This window comes from Ambystoma mexicanum, chromosome 1q (genome assembly GCF_040938575.1).
Source record: "Ambystoma mexicanum isolate Mex_15411 chromosome 1q, UKY_AmexF1_1, whole genome shotgun sequence".
Classification (NCBI taxonomy): Eukaryota; Metazoa; Chordata; class Amphibia; order Caudata; family Ambystomatidae; genus Ambystoma; species Ambystoma mexicanum.
Window position 1 is genome coordinate 638,430,073 of NC_090922.1, and position 23,034 is coordinate 638,453,106.

The 23,034-nt window shown below is 47.0% G+C and overlaps 1 protein-coding gene across 2 annotated transcripts in view; it reads left to right on the forward strand.

Moving 5' to 3' along the window:
- The window catches only part of ABCA4 (ATP binding cassette subfamily A member 4), a 1,737,150-nt gene that overhangs the window by 1,680,328 nt on the left and 33,788 nt on the right, over nucleotides 1–23,034 (forward strand). For both annotated transcript variants that reach the window (XM_069641223.1, XM_069641222.1), the window contains one exon: nucleotides 22,247–22,496. In XM_069641223.1, coding sequence (XP_069497324.1) covers nucleotides 22,247–22,496 — 250 coding nt within the window. The remainder of the gene's footprint in view (nucleotides 1–22,246; nucleotides 22,497–23,034) is intronic.

The following is a 23,034-nucleotide window of genomic DNA, read 5'->3' on the forward strand; positions in this document are numbered from 1 at the left end:
CATCACAGCTAAACTACCCATATCAATGTAATAATAATGCTAAATAAATATGTGAATGCATGTCAAGTAACTACCCACAACAATGTCATAACATTGCTAAATGGATATGCAACTGCATATCATGTAACTACCCACACCAATGTCATAACAATGCTAAATGAATATGCGACTGCATGTCAAGTAACTACCCATACCAATGCCATAGCATTGCTAAATGAATTTGCAACTGCATATTATGTAACTACCCATGCCAATGTAATAATAATGCTAAATGAATATGCAACTGCATATCATGTAACTACCCACACCAAAGTCATAACAATGCTAAATGAATATGCGACTGCATGTCAAGTAACTACCCATACCAATGCCATAACATTGCTAAATGAATTTGCAACTGCATATTATGTAACTACCCATGCCAATGTAATAATAATGCTAAATGAATATGCAACTGCATATCATGTAACTACCCACACCAATGTCATAACAATGCTAAATGAATATGCGACTGCATGTCAAGTAACTACCCATACCAATGCCATAGCATTGCTAAATGAATTTGCAACTGCATATTATGTAACTACCCATGCCAATGTAATAATAATGCTAAATGAATATGCAACTGCATATCATGTAACTACCCATACCAAAGTCGTACCAATGCTAAATGAATATTCAAATGCATATCATGTAACTACCCATACCAATGTGATAATAATGCTAAATAAATATGCGACTGTAAACTGGATTATCTGCGGGCAACCATGAGAGCAAAAGATTTTCAAAGCTAGTTTGTGCAACTGGTGCAAATGCTGGATGGCAAACCAGGGCTAATATAGTTCCACTGTGTTTACAAAACTCACTGTTGAACATGGCACAGTGGAAGGGAGACCAATGTATCAGTGCCTATTTGCCTTTTACAACTATTACAGAGGCACTATGTCTGAATTTAATCAAATTCAATAACTTTCAGATGAAAACATGCTTGTTTGTAGACAATATCGGTTTGAACTCACACTGTACTGAGCAAGAATAAAGAATAGCAAAAGACATAATGGGAAGATTACCAGCTGTATCAGGGTTTAGAATGAATGAGGATAAAACAAAGGTAAATGCAGTGTATATGGTAAATGTAGCAAACTAAACACATTCTACACAGTTCATGCATATTACATATAATAAAGAAAATATCTGAGGAAACAAAATTCGGATACCATTGATATAAAAAAAAATGTGCAGTCAATTTCAGGATAAATAGCACTTCAGAATTGACGTCTTACCCAGGATTCTTAATAAAGAATAAGAATATATCAGATGAAGTATCCAAAAATATATTCTGTAATTATAAGCAACAATAAATATATGTGTTTAAGATGTAATGGATAATATGTGTGTTGCAATGGCCATCATGCTATAAAACATAAGGAGGGTAGGCTTTCCCTGACATTCTAATCTATTATTGGGCTGGATTGATGAAACACATTAAACTGTGTCTATAAAACGTAATGCTGAAAACTATCCACATTTATTTTAAAGCACATTCAGAAACTTCATTTCTTTTCCATTCCACGTACTGGTTATCATTAACAATTAGGGGAATGTGATCAGCTACCAGAGACATTTTCACTGGTACAACCCATTATAACCAACACTTGAAAAATGACAGAAAATCAGGAGGCCTATTTAATGTCAGAGAACTCGCTCCTTTCGGTGAGATTACTTCTTTGATCTGTAGATGCCTAGATCATCTTTGAGGTCATTGAGATGCTCACAGGCAAATGCAATACACAAAGTTTTGCTCAAGTGCATCTTATTGATTCTAAAGGCATTTCAAATTTTGCTCCAGTTTTAGGGTTTGGGTAGCAGGCGAAAAGGGCCAGGGGCAAATCTGAGATATAATCATCTCCTGATTTGCTCCAGTGCAAGTGTTTGCGAATCAGGTCGGTAGTGTCTGGCAATTTCTCCCAATGTTACGTTTTTTCTCATGATCTGGTGTTAAGACTGCGTCCCAGTTTTATGTTCAAGATCATTTTCCACTTTCACTACTCTCAGGAGATTTTTTACCAATTTTGTTTCTATACCCCTTCTCACGAAAAGAGGATCATTTACATATAATGGGCATTCAAATGACAGTATTGATCCATTTGAGAAGGTTCCTTTCTTCGAGAAGCTGTATGACCTTTCTGGAGATGTTAACTCTGCTATTCAGGGCAAAAAGGTTGTGTTGGGTACCCTGTCAAGATTGGCCTAGGGCCACCATTTCTGTAGACTCTCACATAGCAAAACTGGAACTCCATGGAGGTGTCCCAGTGTGTTCTACTGGGGTATGGCCACTTCCCGGGTAGACAGAGTGCATCTCTGTCAGACACATGAAGGGTGACCACTTGGGCTTCCCTCTTACCTCTTACCTTTGTCCTTTGGTACCAAGGTTATGATTGTGCAATCTCAATTTTATTGTTGAATATATCACAGATAATTAAAGGTGAGTTTTTTTGGAGATCAAATTGGAGCAAAAGCTTACCAATTTGGTACAGCCTCATAAATGTTGGGAGGGCAGGGGCGTATTGAATAGTTAAATGTAATGATTATTACTAATACGTAATGTAGCCATAAGCCCAATGCTGGCGCCATCAGGGAAACCACAGCTCTGTTTACCACATTTCCCTCCCAGTCTTGTCGCAATTAACCTATACACTAAATACAATTAGGATTATCTGAGCTGTGCACTCAGCCGTATTGGCCTAATCTGTATACGATAACCTCAATCTTGATTCTCAGCCTTTTGCTACCTGCCTTGTCTCTACTATATAACGTAATGTAACAGCATTTACAAAGCGCTAAACCAAGGCCCGAAGGCATCTACGCGCTTAAAACAGCCAGTGAGATAGAACCTGTATATGAAGCAAAAAGACAGGAAATCGAAATTTAAAAAGGATAGATTTTCAGAGCTTTCCAAAATCCCAATTGGTCACTCGCTTCCCATAACTGAACCGGGAGAGAGTTTCACATAGAAGGTGCAAGAGTTGAAAATGCTCGGCCGCCCGCCCGTGCACTGTGGAGTCTTGTAACTGTCAGAAGTGTCTGAGAAGCAGACGGAAAGATCTGGATGGTACGTAAGGGGTCAATTTAGCCTGCAGGTACTCTGCTTCAGACTGATGAATTGCATGGTGAGCAATGCAAAGGATCTTAAATTTAATGCGACTGCTCCCCGGATGCAAGTGAAGCTGCTGAAGAAGACCCTGGGAATGAGGGAGATGACTAGCTCCAAGTGCCAACCGGGCTGCAGCGTTTTGAAGTAGCTGCAACCGCTGACATAATAAGGCCGGTTGGTGCCGCCACCACTTTAGCTCGGATTCAGGTGGAAGAAAAAGGCGCATTTTGTAAAGAATTATTCTAGTTAGATAAATAAGAGTCTGAAGTGTCTTTGTTTTACACCGAACCCTATTGCCCCACATGTGATAAAGGCAACACCATTCCTAGCCCTCAGCCTGGTGCTCCTCATTCCCAGTTCTGCCTCCTCAATCCCATTAGAATGTCTGCAATTCTCGTTCTCAGTCCCCTTTTCAAAGGAATGTCTCTCAAAAGTTAAAAGTCAAATGCATTTTCCTGTCCTTCCACCACAATACCTCCTCCTAGCCTTAGCTGAGACTTTTTATTCACGTCTTCAACTGTCTAAGTAAGTAAGTGAAGTCCTAGAAGTAACTGTCAAACGCTTGCTCGTGGCCACCATTAGGCTTTCACTTAAACTCTTTCTGTGTGGCTGATATTACTTCTTACGGCAATGAACGACCTGCCCCACCGCCATCTCACATCAAAGCCTTATGGAGGGAGCTGGGGAGGGCCAGGACATGAGAAATGTTAAGGATAGAGGGTCTTCTCTGCTATCGGATTATATGCCCCTAACATATGGGCAGCCTTTCGCACCTGCAAAATGGCTATTCTGAAAGATAGTTTGATGCATATGTTTGGAAAGATTCTGCAGCATGGGAGTTAAAAGAAGGGGCAACGGCAGAGAGTATGGGATTTAATAGTGTCAAAAAAGTTTGTTCACTATCTGAATGATTTGCAAATTGTAGGTTTACTCCATTTCCCTGCATCATAATACATAAATACATAAGGGTCTTCTAAATGTTCTTGCTAAAATCCCACCTATCTGCAGTAAGCATTAGAGAGTTGTCTTTTATTCACATGCTTTTCTGGCTTAAACATCAAGCAAAGATCCAGGCTATGACCCCGACCCTGTGCACTGCTGCCTCCTACACCCCTCGACTTCAAACACCTTGGCAGCTCCCCTATTAGTAAAACAGGACCAATCTACTGCCCCAAAAACCTCACAAACTGACCACCAAATCTCCAGACACCTGATGAAACATCAATACCTCATTTGTCCCTTATAATACCACCATGCCATCTGTATGTAACACTTCTCAACCTGCGCTTGCTTTTTCTCAAACAATACCTGTAAGTACCACAAGGGAGAAATGAAGCAGGTGATTTTGAGGTCTGGGTGGTCTTTCATAGCTCAGCAATGTAACTGCGAGTTTTCAGTGGAATGCTTGTGAGACCTCCATTTGGTGGTCGGTGTGGTTCTGATCGGTCGCTGCTAAACCTCGATTAGTTTGCTTCAGGAGTTCTATGGTGTTGAAAGAGGGTCCCCTGCTATGAGGCCTCCGGTTGCACCGTGAGCCCCCCCCGGCCAACAAAAGACACAGGAGACTCTGCTTCCCATCCGGGTTCCACGTGTGCTCTGGCGAGCGCAGGTGATGTGCCCCATTTATTGTCACATGACAGAGTTACGTCACTCCACCGCGTGTGTCTGTTAAAGGGACCCCACACTCCTCCTTTTTCATAACAATAACCACAACACCACAAAACCACCATCCACACAAACACGTGGCAAATCACACCCTCTAACTGAACAGGTGAAACAGTCTCCAGCAAAACTCCCGGCTGCTCGACTCAGGGATCCAGTACATAATCATTCAAGCAGGCAGGTCTCCCCCTCCCAGCTCGTTGGGGATACTATTGGCCCCCTTCCCAGCTCGGCCTCTCCTCACCTGCATCCCCTCAGTCCAGAGGAACCGGCAAGCAGGCAGTGCCACCACCTTCATCAGGTTCTTTGGCACAATCTCTACCCACCTGGCCGTGCGCCATCTCCCAGCCTCTTGAAGAAACTGGCATTCCTAGTAACGGTGGCGTTTCAATCCGAGGCTGTCACCATAGACCCCTTCATTGCAATCACGTCCATGGGGCTCGGTTCGTATGTCAATGACAGCTTCGCTTGGGTTGCCTATTTCTTACTATCACCTCGCCTCGCAGGCCTAACTGGTGCTGTCTAATCCCCCTTTTCATATTCTCGCCCTCATTTCTGTACATACTCTACTGCTCAACTTGGGCGTTGTCAATCACAGCCAGCTCCTAGTCTCCTGCGTCCATGCGTCCAACAAGAGGCCCCGCAGGCATCTCTTAAACATTGCTACCGCTGGGTCGAGCAATGGGGAGTTGCTCAATATTGCCTTAGGTACTGGTATAGGGCCCTTCCAAAGACACTGTCCCAGCCCATAGGCGATCCTAAACACCTTGTTGAAGGTCCTCATGAACCGTTCTGCTTCGCCATTGGCCCGTGGTCAAACCAGAGTGATTTTCCTATGGTGTACTCAATAGTCCTTCAAGCATTGACCAAAGCTTTCCCCTTGGAAGGGTGGTCCATTGTCCGAACACAGGGTCTGGGGCAGACCATGGGTGGCGAAGATCTTTTCCAGCGTCACCGCACATTGTTGAAGGTGCGGAGTACAACTTCCTGGTACCTCAACCACTTGTCCACCACCACAGGAAATGGATGTCTCTCCCCGTGGACCAGAAGTCCATGTGCAGTGCCTCCCTCGTCTGTGTTCCTCAAGGCATGTACTCAGGGGTCCCTCTGCACTGGGGATGCCGCATGGCACCACACACAGCCTGCTACAAACTCCTCTACTCTCCTTTCCAAGTCAAGGAACCGCACTTTCAGCCGTAGTCAGGGTTTGGCCATTCCTTAGTGTCCTTGACGTGCTAGGTCAATCACCTGCTGTATCTTGTTGGCAGGCACGACCATCCTGTACCCCTGCAGCAGAAGCCTTGAGTCTGTGAACATCAGCTTATCTCGAACCCTCCATAGCTTCTCCAGAGTCACTTGCACCTCCTGGGTTCTCTTGCACAGGCCCTCCAGGACTGACTTCCATTCCCCTTAGTGCATCCCTAAGGATCCGGAAGCACCCATCACTTTCTGAGGACCTCTCCAGTTCCTAGATGGGTATTTAATTCAGGGTGGCTGACTCCACAATGAGTTGTGCATGCTCATTGGCCTCTTCCACACTGGCCGCGTCCTCCACTTCATTCTTGTCCTGGGGGTGGCATGACAAATAGTCAGCCGCGTTGTTTGCCCCTGGCCAGTACACCAGTGATGCGCCATACTCCAGCAGCGCCAGCATCCACCTCTCAATCCGGGCTGGTGGCTTTGACGAGGAGCCTGCCATGATTGGCAGCAGAGGCTTATGATCCGTCACCAGTCTACCCAGCACATATAGCCAAAAGTGCCTGCACCCCCGCAGCACCGTAAGGGCCTCACGCTCAATCTGGGAGTATCTCTATTCGGCCTCCAACAGAGCGTGGCTGACATATGCAATGGGCCTCACTTCTCCTTTGTTGTCCATCTGAATTAGAAATGCACCCAGACCAAATGGACTGGTCTCCACCACCTCCTCGGCTGGAAAAGATGGGTCGAAGAACGCCATTGTATCTTCAGCCATGAGGGCTCTTTTTACATCCTTAAACACTGATTGCTCACTGCCAGGTGGTATCCTTCCTTGTGAGGCTCCTCAGGGGCTCCCACCATGTGGCCAGGTTCCTTATGAACCGCCCGTAATACGTCACCATGCCCATAAAACTGCATACTTCTGTCACATTCTCCAGGGGCCTTGCCTCCATTATGTCCTTGACCTTGCGGGAGTCGGGCAGACACCGCTCCCGCTTTAAACACAAAGCCAAAGAACTCAATGATTGTCCTCAGGAACTCACACTTCTCCTGATGCAGCGTTAAGCCCAGTGCTTGTATGCGTTCCAGGGTCCTCACCAGGCGTGCCATGTGCTTCACCGAATTTATTCTTAGTTGTGTGCTTGTAGAAACTCAGTGGTGATACCGCAGCAGCTCGTTTGGTACCAGTCTAAGCTCAGTGAGGTGACACCAGGAGGTCAGCAATACTTGGATTCATTTATTAAGACCAAATGAGCTGCATGTGTATTGGATTGTTTGAGAAAGTCAATACGCCTATCTACACTCCATTTCACAACATAGCATTTCCAAAAATATTTGTTGAAAAATGTGGAAGTTTGCACTTTTCATCAATTGTATGCCCGAGTGATATAATATCTTGAACCTGGAATGGCAGGCCAGCTCACCAAAAAGATACCAATGACCCCATAAGAAGGGAGGCATCTGGCAGCGGCGCTGACTCTGTGGGGTGGGGTGTTTTCACCACCACCGGTGACGGCAACCACATAGCCATTATTGGCATGGCAGAAGCTGCACTCCAGGAGGCCCTACTGAAAACCCTTTTTTCAATTCTCTGTTTGGTCTTAGCAGAGTTGTATTTCATCCCAGCCACCAAAACACAATAAAATGCTCTTAGCAGTGGAATGGGGGGGAATCTTCAAACCTCTAAGTAAAATTCCCACTTAAGGTAGCACACTGTTGTTTTCTTCAGTGAGCTGCTTACACGTATCTAAAAATGCTTTGGTAAACGAAAAGCTCTACTTTTCAGTAATTCCAAACCCCAGTAAAAAGTCTAATTTTCAAATTAAAACTGTTTCCTTAAATTGAAAACAACATTTTCATTTACATAGCTAAATGCATGTTTACTTTTTTATGTGACTGCAGCTTGCATTCACATCAAGCATAACAATGAGATGCAGGCCTGTATCAATGACCAAGAGCAGGCGATGGTATGACCCCAAAAAAAGAAGAGAGTTTAAAGACATATCTCGTTGGCCTAGGTCAATATTGATATGGTCTGCCAGTCCTAGCTTTGAGCTCCCATGACTTGCATTCTTGTACTTTTTATTCCTGTGCTTATTCTGGAAAAAATAAACTACAAATACTGAACAAGAATTCCGAAACAGCTGAGCTAAAAGGTCAGTGTTGCAAAACATCCCAAACCTTGCCCAGGTGAACTTCAGATCTTCATTTCTATGTATGTTTCATAATATTAGTGTAAATCAGCAACACTCGCAGTTGTTTATTCCTTTTTTTCATTCCTACAGGCTTTTGGGATATTTGGCACTAATAGAATGGCGAAGCAAAGAGCATTTTTTTATTTCAAAATAATCCCATTTTAATTCTGCATATGCACAAAAAACAATTACACGCTTATGTGGTCATATTTGTGATGTAATGTTGCTACAGTCAGAGGAGTCCAATACAAGGTTTGATTGAAGATTAAAGGGACGTCACAATACTTCTTGCATATCTACCTCAGGGTTTGCAACATAGCTAGAGTGCATCTTCGTCTGTGTGGAGGCCTACCCAGTGCATACTTGGCATCCTATATGATGTAACTTCAGGGTGTTTGGGTCCTCCCACACCCATCGGAAACTGGCCCCTCCAATTGCACCACTGTACCACGTAGATACAAATCTTGGAGCAAGGCCTGCATTGAAACATTTTCTAAGCTGCTTTACTTACCCACCCTTGGTAGACGTAACGACTCCATCCACACAGTCTATGGTTCCCTTTAAAAGCAAATACAGGAATTTGCCCATTTGTCAAACAGTTACGAAATGTGAGGGAACGTGGTGAATAAACTCTTCTTTACAATGTGACCGTTCTTTAGGGCCGGAAAATGACAACACGCTTCTGTGATATTCAACACATATGTTCAGAATTCATCAGGCCTTTGGAGGTGCTCCTCTGTGCACACATGAAAGAAAACACGCATTTCAGAAAAAGGGGGGTATTTTCTCGTGAAAATATACAATAAAGCACATCTGAGACTCACAGCATTATTCTATTAGGTCTAGAGTTTCCAGGAACATGTGTTGTGTTTGCAAAGCATTGTTAATGTGCCATGTGTGTTACTTTCAAATCCAGGAACCAGTCACATGGGTATGAAATAAAATGAATTGTTGCATAAGTCTATCCATTTTGAAAAGCTCTGTGTTTGGTGAAGGTGGGCAGGGTATGGTACTTCCTCTCTCCTGGATATAGGTCCTCATTACAAGTTTGTCAGAACCTTTCCAGACTGGCAAGCTACAAGTTTGCCGATGGGGGTTACCTGATTTACCTCCAGGCAAGAGCTGGAGGTAAATCTGGTACCCCCAGCAAAAAACAGCCGTTATTAACAGCATCGGTATTACCAGTGCCGATAATACCGGCAATCCCCTCCATGGAGTGCTGGGGATTTACTGGTATTCCCACCGCCTGTAATATCCTGGTAATACCGGAATTACCAGCAGGATACCGATAAACGTGTAATGACCCCCAGTCTTTCAGTTGCTTCCAAAGCGGGAGCTTCAGGTCAGGCCAGCTGGGTGTGTGCACTCATTATGCAAAATATGCAGATGCATATTTGAATATGCTGTTTGAGTACCTTGAGTTATGCAAATGGGGCAAAACATATTAATTGTTCACCAGCATTCTTTTTCTAATGTTTGGGTGCAGTTCTGACATTTTGAATTAGAAATAAGGATTTAAAGGCAGAAAATGTAAGAAACATTGTTTACAGCTGTGGAAAGTCGCCACCGTTAGTAAAGCTCTGAGAAGAATGCAATGCACAACACAGAAGAGTGAGCACTAGAAGGCTTTGAATACATTTAAACCACTGGCATTGCTCTGGGCAATCCTCTAGACCACTGTTATTCAACCTGCCATGCTGTTCCAGAAGGAGAAAGACCATTTGCAAATCAGACTTATTCGCACCCCAAAAGAGGCAGGCCAGTTCAAACTGCCTGGTCTCCTCCTTCTATAACACCTTCTGCATTCTAGGATACCTTCTTCACGAGACAACACGCAACCCCTGGCAGACAGGTTCAAGAGTAATGGTGTGGAAGGTTTGGGCAGAGTAATGCTTGTGGTTAACATTAAATCAAAACCTTCACACATAAAACATTTTTGCTTTCAGTTTGTCTCCAGTAAGAGAGGGTATGCCCAGACATGGTTCTCTTGCTTGCAGAGCCATTGGGAAACTACACCTCGCTGATGAGGCCCAACAAGTCTGACACATTTCTTGGGTTGCTTGTGTTACCATGCAGAGGTGACGTGGCCTAGCAGTTCGGGTTTGACTACGCCCATTGATAAAAGTTCCAATACTGATTTACACATTGCTGGTCCCACTGTCCAATGGCACAGACAGGCTGAAAAACAGTGGTGTGGAGGGTGTTAGTGGTTAAGATTAATTCAAAATCTTCCATGCATCGGGGGCATCAGGGGCGCTCGTGAGCCAGAGCAAGATGGCGGCGGGCTGAGAGAGCTCCAGTGTTAGAAGGCAATGACACCTGTCTTCCACCTCTTCAACCGCTTCCAATCGCGGAAAAAAGGAGAATATACCCGTTGGAACCGATGGGGCACCACCCGATGCAATCCAGTAAAAAACCGCTCCACAGCTCTGGAGATAACCAGCCTTGAAGATGCAGCAACGGGGGGCGTACAGAAAAGGCGCCAACAAGTGGGCACGAATGCTGGCCTCTGAGTAAACCCTAGCGTAGCATCAGCGGCGCGGGGCACAAGCATCAACCCCGGCCACAGGAAGGGAGCTCAGCGATAGCCTCACAATGGCGTGGGATTTAGACACCACCCACTACCGCAGAAGAGGAGCCCAGCGACAGTGTTAATCGCACTGCACCTCAGCAGGCGAGCCCACGCTGCAAGTGCAGGACGAAGCAGTGCCTGCTCCAGAGCCAGTAGCCAGGGCGGTCCAGCTCCCAGAGCGACGGCTACCAGGGAGCTCTCAGGCATCCCTGCTACCCTCGCGGTTCCCCAGACAATCAACGACACAAGGCTCGCTGGCACCGCGCGGGCGATCCTAGAAGCACCCACCTCTACACCCACCCACCAACACAGAGTACCGCGAGGCAGCGACGCCACCGGCCTTCAAGTAAGTGCTGCGCCCGGCGGAGATACTACGGTGGGACAGCCACTGATACCGCACAACCAGAGCGGCCGCCCGCAGAGCCACCGGCCAGCTCTCCCTCGCTCGACGGAGGGGGAAGCCATACACACTGGAGGGGTCCAACACCCATATATGTTTGAACGGGGACGGACCGGCCGGGACTAAGAGGACGCCTTTGTAAGTCCTGCCCGCTTGCACACTCATCCACCCGAAGAGGACCAACACTGTACATACCAGCATAGGGCGGGTGACCACAGCACCCGCACATGCAGCAGCCCAGTGGGGGACCCAGCACTTCAACACGCAATAACCATTAGGGCCTCCCCAGCATACAACCCAAAGCGTAGCACATCCCCCGCTGCTGGGCAATCAACCCGCACAGGCCGAAGGAGACATTCAATTCCAGGCCCAAGGGACCACCATCCGGCCAGATCGCCGGTGTCCACTCAAGGGCACTGTAAAGGACCGCCCCCACAGGAGGAGGAGGAGGCACAGCCAGCATCACAGACACCACATCGGTGTAACCTCCATCAAAGATCTAGCAGAAGGCTGAGGCTCCCCAGAACAAACAATTGGAGTGTTGGAAAGTGCTGAGCGGCCCAAGGCGCACGATCACAGGCCCCGATGGGCCCCTGTGGATGAAGAACCACTATCAGACCCCATCCAACCAAGACTACCCATACCCATTCAGCAGGACGGTGTAAGATGCACCTACAACCCCACGGGCAGACGGCGCCATCCCGGCACCGCCTCATTGTCAGCAAGCAAAACCCGGAAGCTCGACTAGAACCCTCATCGAATGCTCCCAACCCGAGGAAGACCAGGGACGATTCAGATTCTAACACAACCGACCCTCCCCCCCCTGCACCGCCACAGACTTAGCAAATACATCTCGGAGGGCATGCAACAGGCTGCACACACCCAACAACACCCGACAGACGGACAGGACGGAACGGCAGCAGGAAGCGTACCACGAAGATCGGCTTGGAATAGAACCCAAATGGACGTCCAAGCGCAATTACAGGCCTTACTGGCCGAAATGAAACTGATTGGGCAGCGAACCCAGGAAACCAACACAATCGTCAAAGACATCAAAAGAGACCTCCAAGACGTCCAGAACCAACTATCAACACAAGCTGAGGGGACCACTGACAACAAACGACAAATATGCACCATAGAGGACAATCCGGCATCCATAGAAACAGACCTAGACGGTGTCATCCGAAAGGTACAATGACTGGGGGAACAACTGGAGGAACAAGAAAACAGGTCACGCTGAAAAAACCTCAGGGTAGTCAGGTTACCGGAAAACGCCGAAGGGGCAGACCTCGTGAAATTTATCTATGAGCTCCTACAAAACAACCTGCACCTTCCAAACACCAGGGAACTCATCATAGAAAGGTTGCACAGGGCCCTGATACCAAAGCCCCCACTGAACGAGCGCCAGAGAACCATAACAATGAAGTTGCTAAACTTCCAACACAAGGTAGCCATATTGAAGGCATACAGAGCAACACCCACAATACGCATAGGGGGCTCAGAGATCAAGATCTTCAATGATTACTCAGTGGAGGTCTCCCGACAGAGGAAAGGGTTCAACCCGATATTCAAGGCGCTGAAAACCACAGGGCATAAACACTACTTAGAATTCCCTGCGACTTGGTGCATGCAAATTAACCAACAATGGCACTCTTTCGACGAACCTGAATCGGCCTGGCGGTTCCTGCAGCAACAACACTTCATGGCAGCAGAATGGGAAACAACCTCTCTTGCGGGAATGGGGCCGTCCCACCCCACCAGTCTAAACGCTCAGCAGCAAGGAAGGGGAGATGGCAGAAAACCGGCAGAGGAGCCCGTGGGTGGAACCCAGACCACAACAAACACAGGGGCACAACCTAAAGGCAACCCAAGCCAAACACTGGTGGAAGAGGACTTAAACCACTACAGTACGGTCATAAACCAACTACGACGGATCTCCAAGCAATAGCAGGGGTGGAAGACAAGAGCCACCGCAATATGACACCTACTCCACTCATGCCAGCCACCACCCCCCCCGATGCCAAGAGTATATATGGAAGGTGGGTGCAGGCCTCCGGCTCACACCTACCGACCCCATATATGGGCTTCTAAGCCTTGTATTGGGCATGGGCCAATAGAAAAGCCCACCCAATGTTATGGTTCACGGTTACGATCGGGTCTATGTTCAGACCATGAAGTTAAAAGAGAGGGGGCGCTCCCCCTCTGGTTGAAGAGAGCGGACATGAGACAGGACGTGCATGCAGACCAAACCAATACATGGGAAGGCACTGATATACATCCTCAAACGAATATCCATCAGGACCCGAAAACCTTCTCCTCCCAATGGCTAAGCTCACTCTAGTGACGTTGAACATACAGGGCCCGGGCCACCCCATCAAACGCAGATGGGCTCTGAACTACTTACGAGACACCCATAGTGACCTTGTCTTCCTACAAGAGACCCATCTCAACAAAATGGAGGCTGAGAAAATGACCTGAGGTTGGGTCGGAACCGCTGCTCACCGCACCAAGGGAAGAGGGGGGTATCCATCTTAATCCGCAAGCGAGTCCCACTACAGATCCTACGAACGCACAGCGACAAAGTTGGTCGCTTTATCTTAATACAAGGTCAACTTTCACAACGCCCAACACCCAATTACCCTACTGAACATTTACGCCCCCATTAAGGACTCGCCGGCATTCTTCACCAACACCTTCCGGGAATGTGCCCAATATATGAGCAATCTCACCATAATAGGAGGAGACCTAAACGTAATTCTCAATCCAGACATGGACCGTAAAGGCCCAACACCCACTAGCACACTAGCACACTCAAGGTCAATAAGAGACTTGTCCTCATAGCCCTAATGAAAGACCTGCGCCTGGTCGACACCTGTCGGTACACTCACCTAAACCGGCAGGACTTCACTTTCTACTCCCACAGCCAAGATACCTACTCCTGCCTAGGCTACTGGCTAATTCACGAAAATGCAACGCATATGTTAGCCAAATGCACAATTGAACCAATCTCTCTATCAGATCATGGATTGGTCACTCTCCACCTTACGATCCCCGACATGCCCCATAAACTCCCAGCCTGGCGCCTCAACCTCAGTGCCCTCCAGTACCCGGATGTTGTGAAGCACCTAACAAACGACGTGGAAGGATTCTGGGAGAATAATGAAAACCCGGGATTCTCTCCATATAGGTGCTGGGACGCCTTCAACACATTCCTCAGAAGCCAATGTATAAGTCGTTGGGCACACAAACGGAGGGAGTGGGGGGAAGAAGAGGCCTGACTCCTGGGGGACCTAAAACGACTAGAACAATGACAGACAAATTAGACTCCAACTTCACACAATGAGAAACAAAGTCAAGCAACTCACCACAAACAGGGCGCAAAAATCCTACACCAGCTGGACGAAAAAATACTACTTCGAAGGCGACAGACCCCTCCGTGGAATGGCGCTCGCCCTCAAACAATGCCAGGCCGCATAGACATTAAGCTCCATCAGGGACAGCTCCAACAACCCGGTAGTAGGGGATGAATCGATCAACGAAAGGTTCGCCGAATTCTATCACAAGCTCTACACAGCCACTGACGCTTGCACGCCACAGGCCATTGATGCATTCCTCGCCACAGTCCCCATCCCTCGAATCCCTGCTGAACAAATCAACGACCTAGATGCTCCCATCACTACAGCCGAAGTCACTCGTGCAATCCTATCCCTATCCAAAGGGAAAGCAGCAGGGCCGGATGGGATCCCTATAGACATGTATGAGAAATTAGCAGAGGGATTGCGCCAAAACTCACGGCGGTCTTCGAAGAAGCCCTGATGCACAAACAGCTACTTAAATCCATGTTGGGGGCCAACATCATAGTATTTCACAAAAGCGGCAAAGACCCGGAGGCATGCGGTTCATATTGACCAATCTCGCTAATCAACGCAGATGCCAAGATACTAGCTAAATGCCTGACTCAAAGAATTGAGAACACCCTGCTGCACCTGGTACACAAGGACCAAACAGGCTTCATATAAGGGTGACACTCCAGCGACAACATTCGCAGGCTCCTGCACATAATCGCAGGGGACAGGGACCCCCAAGATGCCATAGTGGAGGTGGACGCTGAGAAGGCATTTGACAAGGTCCAATGGGAATTCATGTTCCGCATTCTGCCTAAATATGGGCTCCCCCCATGCCTAATCCAACTGATCAGACTCCTCTACACTAACCCAACGGCCTCAGTGGTCACTAATCGGGTGGCCTCCGCTGAGTTCACCTTGCAAACCGGCACTAGACAAGGATGCCCACTCTCGCCATTACTCTACGCTCTCCACATCGAACCCCTTGCAATAAAAATGCGCATCGACCCGAACTGGAGGGGTATACACCAAGGAACATTGTAGCATAAGGTTTCACTTTATGCAGACGACCTACTCATATACATCAGCAACAGCCCCACAAATCTCCAGTGTATCAAAACCACTCTGCAAACCATTGGCCCCATGGTAGGCTACAAAATCAACTGGAGCAAGTCCGAAGTGATGCCCTTCTGAAACGACATTTTCTGGGATCCAGGCAGGGTCAGACCGGTTTCGCTCCAAACAAACTCAGTAAAGTACCTTTGTATGCACATCAGCACTTCAATAGCAGAGTTTTAGAGACGCCAACTACCCCCGAATCCTTCACAACATCCAAATTGACATGGAGAGATGGGACAGTACGACCCGATCTATGTGAGGCAGAATCAACGCTCTAAAAATGAACTCTTTCCCCAAGCTGATTTACGCAGAAATGATGCTCCTGACTGGCCCCCACATGCTATAAACACTAGATAAAACTGTCAACAAATTCATATGGCGGGGAAAGAAAACACGGATTTGCCTGTCGGTACTCCAAGCCGATAAGCCCAATGGGGGCCTGGCGGTCACCTCCTTCAGAGCATATCACCAAGCCACCCAGGTGAACTGGGTAAAACGCTGGCACAATGCCGAGGATGATACCAGCTGGCGGAACATGGAAATAGCCGCAATGACCCCACTCTCACCCATAGAACTCATGGCAACCCCGCCACAGTACATATCGCCGGATATTAAGAGGCACCCGATCATTGGCCCAACCTTGCTTCAATGGCACAAACTACGTGCCACACAAGGGGTCCAAACAGGGAGGGCACCGGCCTGGACCAGCATCCGATCGGTCTTACAGTACCAAATGAAGCAGATAATCCACCGAAATCAATCTTACACTTGGGGCAAGGTACGTATAATGGACATCGCGGAGGAGGGGGACCTGCTGGAATTCCAAGAAGCAAGCAAATTCTTTGGCCTAGGGCCGGGAGACTGGCTTACCTACCACACCATCCAGGCCACGATCACCAAGCACACCACTTTGGACACACGATTGCAACCCCCCGGCCAATGTGAAGCTGAAATGGAAAACATCAACGCATTCCCGCGCACCCGCACATTTTTCATAATGGCGATACCCGACAATAAAAATAGGCAAGCGCTCGCAACAACCTGGACAGCAGACCTGGGGAAACCAATCAGTGACACCGACTTGCAGCGGGGCTTCACCTCCATCCCCGTGGTCTCCCTAAACCTCAGAAACACGGAAATCCAGTTTAGAATTCTGCAAAGGCTCTACTTTACGCCAGCCAAACGTCACAGTATGGGCCTCACACCCACAGGACTCTGCTGGAGAGGGTGCAACATCATCGGTACATTTGGCCACATGCTCTGGTCAGGCCCTGCTATCACCTCCTACTAGCAGGGGATCCACTGCAACCTCACAAACATAGAGGAGGCTGACATCCCATTCACCCCAACGACGCTGATCCTCGGTTCAGATGGGGTAGACTGGTACGACGACCCACTCAAGTGCAAACTCATCTCCCTCATGACCTTCACAGCACAGAAATTACTACTGATACACTGGAAATTAGCGACACCACCCAAGATCACAGAGTGGTCGGACTCGCTCTCCAGAACATGCAGGCTCGAAAGGGCAGCCTTTAAGAGACAATCCAGACTGGACCCGAACCGTGCAGCCAGATTCCGGGAGATCCTTGAGGACTATGCTTGCCCCAAATCTTACCCACCCCCATCCACACGCTCTGTCCATTGACGGGGGCCACATATGCCCCCCTTGGGATGAGACCTCTTGTGTGCCTTTCTCGTACCACACTTGCTTACTTCTACTGTCTCACATATTGATATGCAGCAACGATCTATGTCTACTTCCTCTTGTTATGTTGAAAAAATGTTAATAAAAAGAGTTGGAAAAAAAAAAGAAACCCTTCCATGCATCAAATATTTTGGTTTCAGTAGAACGAAAGCCAGTTCTACCCAGGTTTTGTGACGATGACAGAATGAATAGGAACCTAATTCAAACTCTCCAGCCCCCTTCATGGCAAGGCATGGATCCAATGTGAGGGTAATTTTCAGTTGTTTTCTATGGTCATGGTACAAAGCGGCCAACGTGGTTGTACGCGAGTGTGTTACAGGTCCTGTAACATTAACATAACCCCTTGTTAACATAACGTGCTATTAGCATTATATAATTGTATCATTCCATAATATTTAAATGTTATAACGTTGTCTTATTATTCACCAATCAGGCAGAGTTATTAAATATATGGAGTGGCAGGGGTAGGTGGGAGTATCAATGATGTTTCTCCAGCAATGGATCTTGAATAGATTCATGTTGGGTTTTACCTTATCTGGTTGCATCTGATGTGTGGGTGTGAGTTTAGAGTGTTGAGCATGGAGTGTTGGCTGTGTAGAATGTTATTATGTAAAGCTGCTGTGATTCCAGAGAGCCAGTTGGGAACTGTAGCTTGAGCACAGGGGGGCCGGTGGATGCTTCTCTCCTATGGACTTGTCTTATGTATACCATACCTACTCATATTGTACTTACCTGTAACTTACGAACCCAGTTAAGCTGTCTACGTCACCTTTGGATCTTGGGGACTGAAGGGAATCTGGTACAAAAAAGGAGCAAGGAGCAAGCTTAGTACAGAAAAGGATTTAAGGAGTTAGCAAACTGAAGACGACAAGTGATGAAAGAAATATGCCCACCAGGAAGCAGTGAGGAATCAGGGGAATCCACCGCCCCCCCCCCCCCAGGCCCCAAGATGAGCGTGCCCTGTGTCCTGCATGACTGGTGTGGCAGGGACACCTGGAGTGATTTCAGGGGGCAGCGCTGTGCATCCTTAATGGTTCTGCCATTTGGCCATGGTTAATATCCCTTCGCCATAGCTAGCACCTCATAGAAGGAATTGAGAGCAGGGAGCACCTGTGTTTGGCGCATCAGAAGGGAATGGCAGCTTATCATGACAGTGGTTAAGGGGCCGGGTGAACAATCTAGTGACTTTGGTGGTGAACATTGAGAATTGCAGCTAAGAAGAGTGACCGGAGATACAATGAAGGAGTTAATTATAGTCCCTACTGGTCATGGTTTGGATATGGTGTATATGGACTTCATCCTGATTTGGTTTGGGCACATCATGGCTGGTGTGGGCCAGATTACGGTTGGTCCAGAGAGATGTGGCTGTGGCTACGCTCTCCACCGTTATGATGATGTCACTGCACTCCGTGAGGTATGGCGATGTGTGCCAGTGAGAGAACGTTGATGCAAACGTACCTTGAACTTGTTACAATTAGAACTATGTCACGGCAAGGTATGAGTAGTTCCAAGGAAAGAACCTGCCAATGTGCCCAACGTGTCCTTGGGCTGGATCTATCGATGTACTGCAACAAGGAAATGATGAGGAGATGTTAGCAAAGGACCATGTGACATTCTCAAAACGTCAAGCGTTGCAATCGGACCTTTGGGGAAGACAGTTACATGAGCGTACACCCAGCGCAGGAAGAATTCGACATGGAATATATCTGGTGTTCTGGCGCTTTGGACTACAGCTTACTCCAAGCTGCTGTTTGCTGCAGCGTTACTGTGATATGCGGCTGCCGCAAGGTTTGGTTGGCAGAGTGGGAAACTTCTGTCATGGTGTTGTGTAAGGACTCTGCCAAGTTAACATCGGATTGTTTCAGGTACTGTTGCTGTTTTGCCTGTTGCACCTGGAGTTTTTGGAGGCGCAATATGAAACAGTGGTTGGTCCTGGTACCAATTGTAAAAGTTATTTGACAGCAATGTTCATCTCGCTTATGTTGAGTTGATAAAAAAAGGTCACCTATGTGATATGGTTAAAATGGTGAAGCACTGTTTAGTTTCAGGCGTCATGTGAGGCCTGTGAAGTTTGGATGAACCATATGTGTGGGCTATGGATGTCTCTGGTGGCAGAGTGTGGCTTAGTGTTAGTGATGCCATAAGTGATGGCAATTTTTGGAGGCATGTGAGGTGCCAAAATAGTGTGTGGCCCTAGTGATGGCAGGTGTTAAAGCCTTATTGGTGGTGATGTATGGTGCCAAGCGTGGTTGTGTTTTGTGGTGCCAAAATGTGTTTTGTGGATGTTCTGATGATTCTGTTTTGACCTACTGGATTTAAAGAAAATGTTCAGTTATGTTCTAACTTGCACTTAACCTTACATTTCTTCCACAGGTACATACCAGGATGGACTCTACGAGCTTAACATTTTTGGACTCTAGTGTGGTGCTGATTAATTTTCGTTTACCATGTTTTATTGCTCAATTTGTCCATTTGGTTTGTTGTGGGGGAATGTGGGTGAGGGATGGTGCAAGTGTGTGTGGAGCATGTGGTTGCTCATGTCAGGTGCCTATTGTGGTGTGAGTTTGGGTGCCTGGTGGCGCAAGTGAGTTTGGAGCATGTGGTTGCTGAGGACAGGTGCCAATAGGTGGAGCATATGGTTGATCAGGTCTGGTGCCAATTGTGGTGCAGGTTTGGATGCCCGGTGGAGCAAATGGTTGCTCAAGTCTGGTGCCAATTGTCGTGCGGGTTTGGATGCCCGTTTTTTTGTTGTGACAATTGGGGTGTGGGATCTATTTGCCCCACTATGGTGGTGCAATGGTGTGCGGGAGCTCCATGCCTGGCTATTGTGGTGCCACATAGTCAGATGCCCGCATTAGTGGTGCAAATTGTTGTGGGATGTGGATTCCCGGTGTTGTGTGCCTATTAGTGGTACGTGTATGCCGACAGTTTGGTTTGTGCCAAAGGTAGTCATATGTGGATGGCGACAGTTTTGTTGGTGCCATGGAGTGGAATTTGATTTGTTGCTTTAGGCAGTCAGTGAGGTTTGAACCCTGTTCTTGTGTTTTGGCACAACTAGTTGTTGGCGGGTGATGAAGTATAGTTATAGGTGTGATGTTTAGTTGGTGTTGGTTTTGCGCTGGATGATGGGCTGGTTCCCTTGTGCGAGTTCCATAATAGGCTTGTTATGGTACTGTTGATAGTTCTGGAAATGGTATGGCTATTTGGTAGCTACTTTAAGGGTCTCTGGAGGGGAATAGCTTTATTGCTCGGAGCGGTTTGCTGGATAGGTGAATTTAGAAGGATAGTCTGTGGTTTGTGGTTTTGTACATTTTTAATGGTGACTGTTCCTTCTGTCTCTTCTGTAGTGTTTATATTGTTATGTAAGGTGGGAGATGTGTGGGTTTTACCTTATCTGGTTGCATCTGATGTGTGGGTGTGAGTTTAGAGTGTTGAGCATGGAGTGTTGGCTGTGTAGAATGTTATTATGTAAAGCTGCTGTAATTCCAGAGAGCCAGTTGGGAACTGTAGCTTGAGCACAGGGGGGCCGGTGGATGCTTCTCTTCTATGGACTTGTCTTATGTATACCATACCTACTCCTATTGTACTTACCTGTAACTTACGAACCCAGTAAAGCTGTCTATGTCACCTGAGGCTCCAGAGTAATTTGTGCAACTCTAAAACCTCCAATATAACAATTCACTTGCTTTGAATACTTCCCGGTAGTCAAGTTGGGAATTCTCAGTATCAATAGGCAGCTGCACAATGATGAGAAGACTGAGCTTCTCATCTTAGGTACGCAACAGAGACTCAACAAACTGAGTTCTCTGTTCGGCTCCTTTAACATTGACGGTAACCTAATTAAAGTTTCCAAAGACACTAAAACTCTGGGTATTTATCTGGACTGCTCCTTGACTCTCACTAGGCAAACCAATGCAGTAGCTACCGCATCTGCCTACACCTGCAAATTGATTGCAGCCTGTCGCCCATTCCTTACCACTCAGAACTGCATCACTTTGGCCAGGACTCTGGTTATGTCCAAACTGGACAACTGTAATGCGCTGTACCAAGGCACTAACCAGGGCAATCTGAATAAACTTCAGATTACCCAAAATAATGCCATCAGGGTGGCCCTCAATATCCCCCGTTCTGCTCACATCTCAGAAACCAGGAAGAACCTCAATTGGCTTTCAGTCGCCCATAGAATCTCACTCAAAGCATTGGCCCCACATACTAATGCGCAAACCATCAGGCCCCAAAGTACCTTGCCTCACGATTTACACAACATATTCCATAGCGAGTACTCAGATCTGCACAAGCCCAAGGTCTTGCGATCCCTAGATTCAAGCTCCAATCTGCTGGGGGCGCCAGCTTCCCAGTCTTGGCGGCCAAGCTCTGGAACACCGTACCTCTCTCTATCAGAACCCTACCTTCACTCAACCTATTCAAACACAAAGCCAAGCTCTGGCTAGCCACATCTCAGTAACAACCGTTCTTCTGATCATGGCTGGCCCACTGTGTCCCTGTTATGCTTTGCTCCTTCACTACTGCTCTGCTTGTTGTTCGGAACTGTAACGTCAATTGTATATTTTGCTCGTTGCTCTGAATGGCAATGTCAATTGTATATTTTCTTTATAATTTATTGTAACCACTGTAACTATATGTCATGCCTGTAACGTTCTTCTAAGATATGCGCCTGGTTGCCCTTGGGCCTGGTCTGCGCTATATAAATAAAAACAAATACCACCAGGTTGTGCTTTTTTTTTTGTTAGCACCCAGGTTGTCAATACATGCACTGTTCTGTCGTACTGCTATTTCTTCACCCTTCTTTTGTTACTTCGCTGCGTCATCGTCTCATGTGTCTGCTATGTTTGTTGTTTACCTCATACAAAATAACAAGTGGTTGTGCTTCTTAGATTTGGAGACGGATATGTCGTCACAATGAAAGTCAAAGCCCCCAAAGCAGGCTATGCTCCCGACTCAGCCTCAGCAGAGAGGTTTATCCAGGCCAACTTCCCAGGATCCATCCAGCGAGAGAAGCACTACAACATGCTGCAGTACCAGATCTCCTCCTCGTCGCTGGCCAAAATATTCCAGCTGCTCATCTCCAACAAGGAAACCTTGAACATAGAAGAATACTCGGTCTCACAGACCACCTTAGATCAAGTGAGTAAACAATGTTACCACTGTCTGCTTTCCGCATTGGACATACATTGGCTACTCATGGCCGCCGCGCCTTCCAGGGCTGCGCACATATAATGTGAGCATGGCAAAAATATGATGTGGACCATGAGTGCTGCTTGCTGTAATTGCTGATGACTGCTACTTCTATCTTATTGACATTGTACAGTGAGTTGTTCTCTTACTTTAGATATGCCACAGACAAAGGTACACCTTATAAAATAATGATTTAGCTAAATAGCCTGCAATTAAGAATACTGATGCAATCACAAATTAGCATTACAAGTGATTAAGAAAAGCATTGAAGTCCACTAATGTGATCTGGAGAAGCGGGTTACTGTTATATGGTTATTGCTCACATTGTGTTTCTACATAGTTTGCATAGGTATTCGTGCACCCTACCTATGCACCCTCAGTGTCCGCTGATAGTGGTGGAAGGGGGGAGGTGTGCTAAATGCTTATTGCTAACATTGTGTTTCTACATAGTTTGCATAGATAAACGCAAACCCTACATATGCACATT